This window comes from Tiliqua scincoides, chromosome 1 (genome assembly GCF_035046505.1).
Source record: "Tiliqua scincoides isolate rTilSci1 chromosome 1, rTilSci1.hap2, whole genome shotgun sequence".
NCBI lineage: Eukaryota > Metazoa > Chordata > Lepidosauria > Squamata > Scincidae > Tiliqua > Tiliqua scincoides.
In genome coordinates, this window is record NC_089821.1 from 193,930,981 (window position 1) to 193,945,104 (window position 14,124).

Below are 14,124 nucleotides of genomic sequence, written 5' to 3' on the forward strand. Positions count from 1 at the left end.
AACTGCTCTCAGCATGAGAGTGACTGTTTGACCTCTCATGTGAGCTGTGGGATGAGGGCTCCCTCCACTGCTTGCTGTTCCACATCTGTGATGCAGTGGTGGCAGTGAAGGAAAGGTCAGCCTTGCTTTGTGCAAGGCCTTTTATAGGCTTTGAGCTATTAAAAGACCTTCATTCATTCATATAAGTTCCATCTCTAATATACTCATTTAAGTAAATTTGAAATGTAAATTAATTCTTTTTTTTCCGAGCTCCTGACACAGTGTCAGAGAGATGATATGGCATTCCTGACAAAAAGTTTGGACACCCCTGCTCTAGAGTGCAGGCTCCCTGCCTGCCTACCCTTAACGGCAGTAAAGCATGCTGCACCACTGGAACATGTGTTGCTGCAATATAGCAGCCCGATATGATTGGGCTGTGAGTCACCCAGTGAGTCAGCTGATGGATAGAAACATTTTTTGTCCTTGTAGGGACACTGGTAACAGATGAACAGCCTGTTGTCCAGCCAATATGATGCAATTCTGTTAACAGAAGGAAACAGCTTGCCTAAGGTCCAATATCTACAGAGCCTTTTCTCCCTCTGAAGCTGAAAAGTACAGACAATGCCAAGCCATTGATGTGAAACAGTGAAGACAGTTTTGAACATGAGTGTGTATAGATCTACTGTAGCCATAGGTTCAAATTGCTTGGCCATATACTGAGACAAGACCAAAGATGACTATAGTATGGAATTGGTGGGTACTGGTTAGATAAAGACTTGAGGAACTTTCTGACCAGTGGATGAATTGTCTATTGCCAGATGAAAGGCAATGTTAGCAACAAAGTGAATGCTCAGAGAACAGTTTGTCAAGGCGACAGACTTAATTCCATACTGTAGGATGTAGGATGTCTTGAGAGAAGGCATTCTTTGGTAGAACGTTGTTAGGCCTCATGTAACACAGAAGGCTTATTCCACTTTGTTCAATAAGCCTTGCATGTCAAGAATTTCCTTTAAGTGGGCTAAGCTGTTTTTTTAGGGCCCTCCCCCCACAAAGCTGACTAAGGTAAGATCCTTCATGCTGTCGGTTTCATTATTCAGACTTGGTTCCAAGAGAGGAAATCCAGATGGGACCATCCTGAGAGGAGGTGTGAACCAGCTCTGATTGAGTGTTAGAACAGGGTCCCTTCCCAAAAGACCAGAAATACATCCACTAAAGCAGACGTCTCCAAACTATGGACCAGAGGTCAAATCCCGCCTGCCACAACTTGCGTTTTTGTCAGAGCACTGGCTAAAGTTTGACATTCTCACTCATTATATATCATTTCTCAGTTTAAACATGGCACTGTTTCTTGTAATTGTCTCTTTTGTTCCTATCAGAGTACCATATAATCCTCTAAAACCATATAATCCTAAGCACACTGATTTCAGTGTACGTTTACTGAATTCAGCAAGATTTAATTCCAAGTACTATACACATGCGCAGACCTGTACTGCAAAATGCGCATAAAAGGGGAAATACACTATGGATTGTACCCAAATGAAATCAGTCTTGATTTCCTATTGAAATAAATAAGACAAGTCAGATGTGACTAACTGGTCCCATTAATTTCATTGGTTGAATGAATGAACTAACATTCATTAGTTCCATTTTGCAGGAAAACTGCGGGTATTCGAAACCTGCAGCTTTCGGACCCCACCTGAACCCAACCAAAACTGAGCTCTGCTCACTGGAGGTTCTTCTGAAGCCCACAGAGGCCATGGGTGGACACACACAGCCTTTGAAGGCTTCAGAAGAGTCTCCGGAGGAGAAAGGAGCACAGTTCTCCTCACCTCTGGAGATTCCAGGTTGGCCTGCACCACAGGTTTGGGGACTTGTGGATGAAAAAAACCATGGGTATCAAGTCAGCAGATAAGGTGGACTGCCTGTAATTAGACAAGATTTATTATTTATAGAGAAGATATGTGGTTTGCTGATTTTGCTGCCAGCTGCAGACGATCTGTTCTCCACCCTCTCTGGTGGTCCATGGGGGACTGCTTGCTCAGAGAGATGCTGGAAGTGATCAAAAGACTTTTTTTCCTGAGACCTCATGGACCACTTTTCAGGGTCTCACAGACCACCTGTGGTCCCCAGACCATGGGTTGGGAACCAGATAAATCCTTATTTATCTAGATTCTAGAACATTCTGCTTCTTTTTTGTGGGTGTGCAGTTTACACTTGCAAGGAGCAGCTGTAGGACCACTCAAAAAAACCTGATCAGAGCTGACATAGAAAACAGCAATCTGGACTCTCAACTTACAGGTAGATTTACTAGCACAAAGTCTGAAGCAGAGAGCTATAGTAAATGCCAGCTTTCTAAGTATATAGATCTAATGTCTACTCAGTCCATTGTTTTCAGTGGAGCTTACTCCCCAGAAAGGATGTACAGTATTGCAGCCTAAGATATTTACGGTACAGTTTATAGGCAGACAGAAAATACACCATTTCCTTTCAAAATTGGCAGGAGGACAGAAAAAAGTCTTTTGTCGCTCTTGTAGAAAGCTTATAACCTGAACCCAGTAGCAGAAAAAGTAATTACCTACTAGAGTTCAGTGTACACTCTCTCTCCTGAATTCCTGGGTATCAAACTCCACCTTCTTTGTTTTTGTGACAAATGTTTGAGAACCACTGCCCTAGAAGCAGCTGCCTGATTTATAAAACGCCAGTGGGTGTGTCTATAAAGGTGATTGAACAGTAGTGTTTCCCTCAGCAGAAGCTTGTTTAACCCTTGATGTACACAGCCTAATCTGCTCTGTCAGTTTTGCAACCCCAAAAAAACTGGGTCGTGATCCACTGATGGGTCCTGGACCTGCAGTCTGAGAACCACTGCAAAGGTCTTTGAATATTTTTTTTAGTATATGAAGCAATTGGGAAATGTCATCTGGAGATCTGAAGTGCAGTACCCTTAATATACTGATGACACTGATCTATTTTTTCTTTTCATTGGATCAAGAAGCAGCAATGTCCATTTTGAATCAACACCTGGGACTATAAGGGACTGGATAAAGGTTAAGAAAATTGGGCTGAGTGAAAGCAAGATGGGCATGACAATGGCCAGGAGCTCTTGCATTGTCCACATTGTGTCACATTTGCCGAAGAATGGCCATATTTCTTGTGGACTGGAAAACTTCATCAATAAGACTGGAATAAAGGTTTAATAGCAAGCTAAACAAAGCCTTTAGTAGTTAATGCTGAGAATCAGGACCAATTCCCATTTTAGACAGTAATTGGTTGGTTGTCCTCCTTAACTCTCCAATGTCTGAAATGGTGGTAAATGTCTGTATCTGCCAAGGAGCTGCATTTGACCACAGCACATATCTACCACATGTTTACAAATACAGTTACTCAGCTTCAAACATTATAGGTGTTCACCAGAAGGCATGCAGCAAACTCATCCAGCACACCAAGCACAAATTAGTCCACAGATACGTCCTGAGAGCCTTGAGATGCCCACTAAGAATGACAGAACTGAAGGACTTCAGAGTATCAAAGGTCATCTAGTACATTTCCTGGCAATATGATTCCTAACACTTTCTTGCTGCTAACATTTGCTTACATTATTCAGACAATAACATGCCACAGAGAAAAACAGAATCAAGCAAAGTATATACAGTGCTTCTCAAACTGTGAGTTGGGACCTATTAGGTGACTCTCGAGCTCATTTCAGGTTGGTCCCCATTCATTTCAATGTGTATTCTTAATATATTAGACTTTATGCTACCTCAGTATGTGACTGCAATTTGGGGAAATGTTATAGATGGGTATTTTAACAGGTTACTATGTACATCCTTTTAACAATGGAATTAAGGGGGCTTACTCCAAGGTCCGTATGGATAGGACTGCAACCTTTGGGGTGTTTAGAGAATTTTTTTTTTTTTAAACAGATTAGCAACCATTTGGAAGGATTAGGAGGGTTCTTAAAAATTTTTTTAACTTAAAAACTTATTGCAAACTTTTAATGTACTTAATTTGATTTGGTTGAATGGGGTTGTTAATTTTCCTGCTTGATGTCACTTCTGGCCATGACATCACTTTCATGTTAATGGCATCGCATCCGGTGGGTCCTGACAGATTATCATTCTAAAAAGTGGGTCCTAGTGCTAAAAGTTTGAGAACCACTGAAGAATAAAATCAAGCAAGGAATAAAACAAGGAAGTACAGAAGTTTATACTGTATAAGCAGTTTTCAGTTTTTTAAAGATACACATTGGTACATTCACTTTATTGTGGAGTCCCATAGTCTAACGATGTTTCTGTGTGCAGATGCAAGGTAAGACAACTAAATGTAAAATATCAGGAAGCCTATGGAAGCAAAAATGACGAGTTTGCATTGTGACAAAAAACAAATATTGAACACACTTTATGGTTAACAACCAATGGAACATTTCCAATATATTTCCTAAGCATGCATATACATTCCTGAGAAAACTCAAGATTTTCAAAGGTGGAAAATTTAAGCAACTTGTGGTTTTGGAAATGTTAGTTTCCATAGCAACCAGTGTGATTTTCTTTATATAGCATTATAAACAGATGGCAAAAAGGGTGATCGTGTTTTTTTTTGCCAGCGTGTCAATAAAAACTTCTGCACTACAGTATCATATATTTGAGTTATTAAATAATTCAGATATACTAGCAACAGAATCTTCTATTGTAGGAAAATATAATTAAATCCTTATTTTTCACACACACACACACAATATTCTGAGATAGCAAAATATTCACAGTCAAAGAATTCACAGTCCTTTTTGGCAAATTTTTCTAAAATGCTCCCCTCATCATTTGCCATGTCAAACAATCTGTGCAAAATCCTGAAACCAAAATAATGGATTTTTATAAGAAATAAAAGGGTATATTTTATCATCTTTTGATTCTAGTATGCTCTTCATTAAATTGCTTCTCACACTCAGAGAACTTTTCAAACTCTTGCCATGCTCAAAGGAAAGCAAAGAAGGATTTGTGAAGTGAGCCATGAAGAAGTAAATTTTAAACGATTTATTTAAAAATGTATGTATATCTCGCCTTTCCCATGCTGAAGCACATGTCTAAGACAGCTCACAAAGCTCCATAAAACAACAAATATACAAAATCAATAAAAGCAATTGGGGGACAACTAACCAGACTAGAGCAGGTAGCACCACACAGAGGGCAGACACCAGCTCATCACCCAAACACCAACACCCAACAAACCAAAAAAATAAAAAAAGCAAAAAAATTTTTATATCATATATTATACTATATATTATGTAAAAATAAAGTTTATAAACTTTAGAAGACTCTAAATCAGAACTCTGGTCAACGCATACACATAACACAATTATCACTTAGGCAACGTGTTGGCCACTAAGAGCTTGGGGGAAAATGGCACTAGCCATTTACCTCCCTTAACACCTCATGGACGTGACATCCTGACTCAAGGCGTCACCCCATCAGAGACATGGTTAACCTATCCCAGCCAACCCCAAGGAATTGAGGCAGCTGGGACCCAAAAAGGCTAAGCAGTTAGCTGGTCCTTGCTTAACCAGCCAGGGGACTCGCCAGCCAGCCTCACCAACCTGGAGAAGTGTTGTCAGAGCGGTCATGGCTCAACCCCTGACCTTGCTTATCTCAGCATGCATGCCACCTCCATTCCTGGCTACCCAGCCAGCACACCATCTGCCCCACTCAGGGAAACCTTTGAATAACTACATCTATAACACCACAGCCAGATGCCAGTCCATGGTAGGCAAAAAAACCCAATAACCACAGCCAATCAGGTTACCAGCCAAAAATTCCTACCCAACCCCCACAGGAAGTGACCAGCTAATCTCAGACTGGACACAGGGCTGGTGGGCAGGGTTTGATGAAAAGGCATGGACTGAAGCTGGGGAGACCTAGCTGGCCCCAGCAACAGCCCAATCAACCCCAATGGGTTGCCTTGATTTTCCCACTTCTGCCCAAGCCCATCTGGGGAGGCTGAGCAAATGGCACCAGGTGCCCCAGTATAATTCTTCTTACCTCTCAAACTGATTTATCTCAACAGAGATGCAATGGCACGTTTTTCTGGGTTAAAGAACCAGCCTCTCAAAATGTGTAATCACCTGATGACCACTTTTATGCTTATTATAGTTCAAAGGCTGACTTCAGTTTTACTTCATCCAAACACATTTTTATTATAACCCCTGCTAACTGGGTAAGAGGCACTTTTTCAAGAAGGAAAGTAACCATCCCTCCTCACCCCAGCAGTTTCTTTTCTAGTTGCTGTGTGCTGGTGTGCTTTTGCATCTTTTTAGCTTGTAAGCCCTTCTGGGACAGGGAGCCATGAGTTATTTGATTTTCTTTGTAAACTGCTTTGTGAACTTTTTGTTGCAAAGTGGTATATAAATATTATTATTATTATTATTATTAAATTCTCCATATGACTATTCATCATCTGAAGTGTCAGCCAAAAGGAAAATTCCAGGTATTCCTTAAAGCTTTTCTGGGGTCTGCATATAACACATACCCAAGATTGAATGTCTTTTCTCCTCTCCTGATTTCTCAAAATTCTCTTCCAGACCCTTTTCATTTGTTACCAGGACAACAAGCTCGACACTCTGGTCTTAATACTGTACATGGAGCCTTACTCCACTCAGTTTCTTTTGCATGCAGCATTTTAAATTTTCTTCTTCCTTCCACCCTCCTCCAAGAAAAACAGGTGAAATAAATTACAGGGAAAACACACATTTTAGAAAAGAAAGTAAAACCTTCAAATTGTGAAGTTTATAGACTACCTTTAAAAAGAAATAATACATTTAAAATCAACATTCTCCAGCAGCTGGTGTTGCCACAGATACAGATCCAATGTAAGACAGGTGAAGCCACAATAACACATTGGTATCATTTTCAGCATTTTCCTGGGGAGAAAAAAACTGACTTCAGTAGATACCAATGGTAATTGCATGTTTTACCCATTTTATTGATAAAATGAGGGTGGGGGAGAGACCAATATACAAAAAATGACTTTTTATAATCTGTACCAAAAAGCTGAATTCTGCATACACGTGTATTAAGGCAGATCAGTTTAATATTATATAACTTTGTGGGGGGAAAAATCCAAGAAGAACAGACATATAGGATTATGTTATCAATAGTATAGAAGCAGCTCTCGATTAATGCAGACTTAATTTACACATTTTCAAAATGGTGAGATTTACAAATTACTACCAGGAGTTTAATTTACATTGGCAATTTTCAAAATAACGCAGTAAATTTGCTGCTAATTAGTTGTTAACAAGCAACCTTGTTAGACATTTGCAGCTTCCTGGGGAGGGGAGTCTCTTCTAAAGTGAAGATAAGAAAAGGAACAAAGAAAACGCGCTTACCACTTTTTCAGTTTCTTTACCTGCATCTTTTTTCCTCATTGCTTTCTCAGCCATTGACATCAGTAGCCACTCCCAATAGCCTGCCTCCTGAACCATTCCTCCATGCCATCTTGTGCAAGCAGAACTCACCAGTCATCAACATGAGTGTTAAATGACTTTTCCATAATCCAGTGATTCCCAAACTTTTTAGAGATCCTAGAGGCTGCTGCCTGATTTATAAATGACAAGGGTGTGGCTATAGCAGTGCTTGAGTAGCACTGCTCTATTCCTCTCCCCCCCCCCCCCCGCACCGAGTAGCAGCTTGTTTATCCCTTGATATAGCCTAATCTGCTCTGTCAGTTTCACAACCCAATAAAAATTGGGTCACAACCCACTGGTGGGTGGGATTGGTTCCTATGGGAAAAGTAGTTTCAATTAACATGTTTTCAATATATGCACCAATTTCTGATGGTTCCAATCCAATGAACACAGGTCCCAAAGAACACCCAAGAAGGTAGTCATCATTGTCCCCAAACTGACAAGTAACATGTACTGAGCCCTATGGAAAATGAAACTGAGCTGCACACGCACATTCACTTACAAGTAGGCAAACATGCCTCATCTCTTATCGAAGGCCTGGTGAAGGGAAACACAAGGCAACCAGAATAGTCCCAGCTTGATGTACATGGAGCTCAACAAATACTCCAGAAGATGGTCCCCACACCCACCATAGTAAAAAGGACTAAAAACAGAGGCTTGAGAGGCAGGCACAGTGAAACTTTTTCAGTCTCATAAAGATAGGTGAGTCCCAATAGAGTGCCATTTTAAAAAGTGTGTCGCAGTGATAAAAAGTTTGGGAACCACAGGAGTGGCATATTTTTCAGCAATTAAAAAAGAACATCTGGTCCAAGTCAATAGGAGTTGACTTCCAGTCAGAAAGGTATCTGTACAAGCCCACCCTCAAACACAAGACAGAAACAGTTTTCATCTTGCTTCATTCTTTTCTTCAGAAAAAAAGAGAAACAGACTTGCATGGGCCAACAGATAAGGGGGGATGGGGGCTTAACAAAACATATTGTTGCTCCACTGATTCACAGTAGTGAATCAGCAGTGAAGTATCACTTCCCAGCCCCACCAAGACAAATTCTAGATGGTGGTCATAGTGTATTGTGATCCACTGTTCTATGGCAACATACGTAACAAGCATAATAAATCCATGCCTTCTAAGCAGCAACACTGCTGCAAACTGAATCAATGATAAACTTCAGACTTGGATCATTTTTGTTTTGTCTGTCAAAAATATACCTCTTATAATCTGCCATGAACTTAAAGGTATTATTTCTTCTTGATAATCGTCTTTAAATAAAACAAACCACCACTTTCCAAACATACCAACGTCTTCTAAAACAAAAACTACAAACACCTGCCAAACTTTAAATTGGACCACTTTTTTTTTTTTTAACTAGGAAGATTATGAACTCCAATTTTTAAGTCAATTTTGGCACAGAGTTTTACCTTTAAATCTAAAACATAAGTAAATACCATAGTGGGAGAACCACTTGTGTAAGTGGTACCTATTCCAGTAATACTCAAATGTTTTAGCACTGGGACCCACTTTTAGAATGACAATATATCAGAACCCACTGGAAGTGATGTCATTAGCCTGGGAAGTGATGTCATGGCCAGAAGTGATATTTAGGATTCAAACCTAAGTCACGATCAGCCAAAGGTCCCACTATACAGCACACTTGTTACATAGCTCAGAATTCAAACATTCCAGCTCAGAAGTCAAACCAGAACACAGACTTGGATCCTTCTCCAACCACAAAGCTCTCCCTCCTTTCCAGCATGTCATCTTCCCATCTATTCAGGGCAAAGCACCATGCCTCTCTCCAACTGGGAGCCCACCCTGCCCAACAGCTCTGAACCCTGTAATTTCAGCTCTGTATTTTCAAAGGCAGCTGAGCTAGATGCTACGTAACCCTCTTGAAAGTGGCTCATGACCCACTTAGTGTGTCCGAACCAGGGTCTATGAGAGGAATTTTGTCAGGGGGTACAAAGTTTCCTCTGAACCCCTTCCCAAAGGGGGAGGGGTAATGGGGCAGGCAGAACGGGGAGCAAACTAAGGCAGGGAGAGGGTGCTGTCAGCCACAATAGTCTTTGGAGCCCAGGTCTACTAGACTCCTTGATGCAGAGCCCAGGTCTACCTGATCATGTGGCACTGGCAGCTAGATAAAGTAATATGGAAAACCAAACAAACTCCTAAGTCTCTCTAAAATCTTTGAAATATAGAAAATCAATTACAGAAAATTAGCATCATCGTGTTTAGGCTCACACTGGAATGGACCAAAATGAACTTCTGTAGCACCTGTAGCCCTGCACCTGAGTCACTAAGTTTCTGTATACTCATTCATGGTTATGGGATCCTCAAACCAAAGAGCTATTGTAGCAAGCCAGTTTCCTCCCAGATTTGACACTGTGTTCAGGAGGGTCATGGATGCATTCCTGAGCCCAGTGTGTATAGCTTGCAGCAGCAAAGTATACCGCCTTGAATAAAGTCTTGAATAAAGACCAAGAAAGGCGGTATATAAATACCTGTTATTATTATTATTATTGGCAAGGAGGGACCACTGGTGCTGGGCCTCAGTGCCAGGAGGATACCAGTGAAAAGCCACCAACTGTAAGTAGCACTACCAGGTAGCGGTGCAGTTTTTTGAGGAGGGTGGAGGGCAAAATGTGGGGAGGGCCCAGCCTTGGAGGGGGGACCAGCAGAGACTCCACAGGATCCTATGCCATGTGTCAGGCTGCAAAGCTTTACTTAGGGGCTTTACTTAGGGTAAAGGGACAAAAGTCCCCTTCCCCCGAGGTGGACTCAAGTGGCCTCTCTGGCCCTTCTAGATACAGCAGTAGCCATTTCAGTGCCACTGGTCCTGGTGCTGCTGGGGAGATGGGATTGGGCTGCCCGAGTCCTACAATTTTTAACCTTTTTTTGTAAAGAATTTATTCCATAACCTGATTATTTTTAATAGTTTTTCTCCCCTATACCTATTAGATATACATGGTGTAGTACAGGGGTGTCACTCGTTTCATACAGAGGGCCGAAGTTAGCATTCAGGGCTCCAGCTGAGGGCCGGAAATGATGTCATTAAGCAGAAGTGACATCAATAAGCAGCTAATGGCCAGAAATCAGACCCTGTTCTCATATAAAAACTCATTAACTGCAAATTACAGAAGAGAAAGTACGCAAATCTTGATCATATTTCAAGATTTGGGAAAGCCCAATTTTCATGTGGGCTGCCATTTCAGCTGTAACACCTCAGCAGCCGAGAGCCTGAGGGCCAGATAAAAAGCTCCCGGGGGCCACATCCGGCCCCCGGCCTTATGTTTGACACCCCTGGTGTAGTGGTTCGGGAGTTGGACCTTGACCTGGAAGATCTCAGTTCAAATCCCTGCTCAACCATGAAGCTTCCTGGGTGATCTCAGGCCAATCATTTTCTCTCAGCCTCACCTATCTCACAGGGTTTTGTGAAAGCAAAAGGAGGGAAGAACCATGTACACATACCGAGCACCTTGAAGGAAGAGTGCTAGAAGCAGGTGAAAAATAAATAAATATGGAATTACATAAAGCATTCAATATATGAACAGGCAATGGGATATTTCTTGAATTTTATTTCCTATCTTATTAGTTCCATTCCTTACAATACTAATCATAGATTGCATACATTATTTTGGCTATTTTAGTCTGTTTTAGCATATCAATTTCCAAAGAAGGAATGAATGTTTTCTTCAACATGTATCATCTTCCACTAAATGCATACTATATACATTACAATTTTATAAGTCACTGTACTATCTACGTTCATGTTTTTTTCCAGTTAAGGGAATCAGTATATAACTAGCTACTATGAAAGAGATGGAGCTAAGATTTGTCTGTCTCTCTCCCATTTTTCATTATTATGACATGACTGTGTTGCCCAACAGTCAACCTGCCACTGATAACCAATGATGTGGGGCAAAGCACCATGACATCGAGCTATAAATTGCATTCAACTAATGATTAAGAAAGAGAGACATGGGGTGCAGAATCTGGAAACGTCTGATCAATTCATCTTCCTGAGAAAATGTTCCTGTTTTTTAAAAAGCCACTTTTTGGATCATACTGCTTCTTGGACAATAAATTTGACTGCATATAGACTCAACTCTCAGAAGGGTGACCAAACAAAATTTCAGCAAGACGCTCCTGACACATCTTCTTGGTTCTCCTTATGAGTAGTAGAACCGGGTGGGGGAGCCTAGGCAAAATAAGAGTGTTCAAAAATATGCTTATGTTTATATAAAATATGTATGGATGCCAAAATCAGGTTCAGATGGCACAAAAGTCAGCTTTTTGTTTTTTAGTCATAGAGTATACTCAGCTCTACCTATGCAAAAGATAAGTTACAAGTACAAACCTCCTGTGTGGAGTTTCCAAAGCAGAGGTTCTCAAACCTTTAGTACCAGGACCCACTTTTTAGAATGAGACTCTGTCAGGACCACCGGAAGTGATTTCATGACCAGAAGTGATATCCTCAAGCAGGACAATTTTTAACAATCCTAGGCTGCAATCCTACCCACACTTATCCAGGCGTCCCATTTACTGTCATTGTTAAAAGCATATACAGAGTAGCCTGTTACAAGTACAGATCTGTAACATTTCCCCAATACATTCACATGCCATGGTAGCATCAAGTCTAATACATTAAAAATAAAATACTAAATGAATGGGGACCCGCCTGACATTGGCTTGTGATCCACCTAGTGGGTCCCAACCCACAGTTTGAGAAACACTATTCTAGAAATTAAGTTCTCACTACTTTAGCACACTAGTCAGGAACCCTAGGGCATTTGGCGGGCCGCTGTGAGATACAGGAAGCTGGACTGATGGGCCTATGGCCTGATCCAGTGGGGCTGTTCTTAACAGTTTTGAAAACTAATTTATGGATAACTTAACACTCTCCATCAAGCTCCATTTGTGGCACACATCACAGAAGTTTCGATCCAAGTATGATTGAAGGTACCACAGTGCAGTGATAGGGCATTCCCTTCACCTTGCAAAAAACAAAATCCCTGGAATAGTCATTGCAGGTAGGAGAACAGGAAGAGCCAATGCTACCAGACAGAGTACAGTACTGATGCCTCAACGAGCTGATTCAGTACAAGGCAGTTTCACATGTTCAATGCTGGGGTTCACAAGAACCAGGATGTGGGTCTAAGATAAGTTACTTATCTTATGCTGGGGTTCACATACTTATCTTACACTGGGGTTCACAAGAACCAGGATGTGGGTACTAGATAAGTTCTGAACGAGAACTTCTCAGTGAGAAGCAGGGGTGGATCCAAGGGGGGCCCACGGATGCATGCCCCTCGAACTGTCATGCCAGAGGGATGGGGTGCACCCACTGGGCGGGGTGTCCAAGGCAGAATAGGAGCCTGGGTCTACCCAGTAGGTAGATCTGGCCAAGTCCGAATGGGAGCCCAGGTCAACCTGCCCAGCAAAGCTCAGCCACAGAGGCTGGTTCAACTGGGAACCCTGGTCTACCCAGCAGGTAGATCTGGTTTCCAAGTCTAACAGGAGCCTGTCCAGCAAACAACTTAGGAGTTCAGCCGGGGAACCCAGGTCTACCTATCTGGTTGAAACTCATGCCCCCTCCCCCCCGTACTGGATCCAGCCCTGGTGAGAGGAAGCCCAGCAACGGTAAAGGTGGGGCAGGGACTACCCACCTGATGCCTAGAAGCGGGCTGGCTGGCTGGCCGGCAGGCCAGAGAAGCACCCGCGGGGAGGAGGCGACTCACCTGGCCGTGCTGAGCAGAGGGTGCTTGGTGCCCACCAGCTTGCGCACCTGCATAGCGATGTTACTCAGCTCGTCGCTCAGCAGGCAGCGGAGGCTCATGAAGGAGGTCGGGTAGCCCACGATCTTCTCCGCCTCGGAGACCACCTTGGACCAGTGGGAGGCGGGCGAGGGCGAGCCGGAGAAGAGGCGCCGTCGCGGCTGCTGCTGCCCCGTCCTCCCCGGTCCTCCCCGCGGCGCCCACCTCGCCAAGGGCGGGAGCCGTAGCCAGGCGGCGGGGCGCATCGTCGGGGAAGGGGGGAGCGGCGGGGACACGCGCGACCCCTCCTCGCCTCGCGGGGGGCACGGCCAGGACTCACCACGGCCCCCTGAGACCCACTCCGGGCCGCGGCCCCCCCGGCTGGGGGCTTCAACGCGGCACTCCACCCGCTCTGCCTCCCTGCCTCAGAACGCGATGGGGGGACGAAACCGGTGCTGGCGCGCAGCCCGCCCCTGAGGCGCTTTCCCTGGCGCTGACCCGGCAGACCTGCCCGGCTCCTACGGGGCCCTGGGGGCGGCCATTTTAAGTGTCGCAAAACGAGGGCGGCTGTACTGAGAGCGCGTCCTTGCTTTACGGCACGGTGTGAAGGGGCGGGGGAAGGAGGAGCGAAGGGGTTGGCCGAGGCAGTGGGCGGGGCTTGTCCTGGGGAGCGCTTCTTCTCCCGGGCTGGCGCGTGAAGGTCGCGATGGGTGGACGAAGGGAGAGTCCTGTCCTGCGTTGTGCGCGCGCGGTTCCCGGGTACGGGGGCTGCAGAGCAGGAATGCTCCCGCCGCGGGTACCGCGCAGGAGAGGCTGCAAAAGGATTAGATTACTCGCGCACGCCTTCCCTTCCCACGGGCATTCTTGAACCCCCCCTTCCCCACTTCGGTGGGGTTGGGGTCCCACTGATGGTGTGTTTGCAGAATGACCTGGTACTGGAGGAG

At 43.7% G+C, this 14,124-nt stretch overlaps 1 protein-coding gene across 1 annotated transcript in view; it reads right to left on the reverse strand.

The window, feature by feature from the left end:
* PDSS2 (decaprenyl diphosphate synthase subunit 2) overlaps positions 1–13,743 on the reverse strand; it is a 98,297-nt gene extending 84,554 nt beyond the window's left edge. Inside the window, exon 1 of the mRNA XM_066613139.1 lies at positions 13,166–13,743. Coding sequence (XP_066469236.1) covers positions 13,166–13,446 — 281 coding nt within the window. The 5' untranslated portion in view covers positions 13,447–13,743. The remainder of the gene's footprint in view (positions 1–13,165) is intronic.
* Positions 13,744–14,124: the final 381 nt, after the last annotated feature.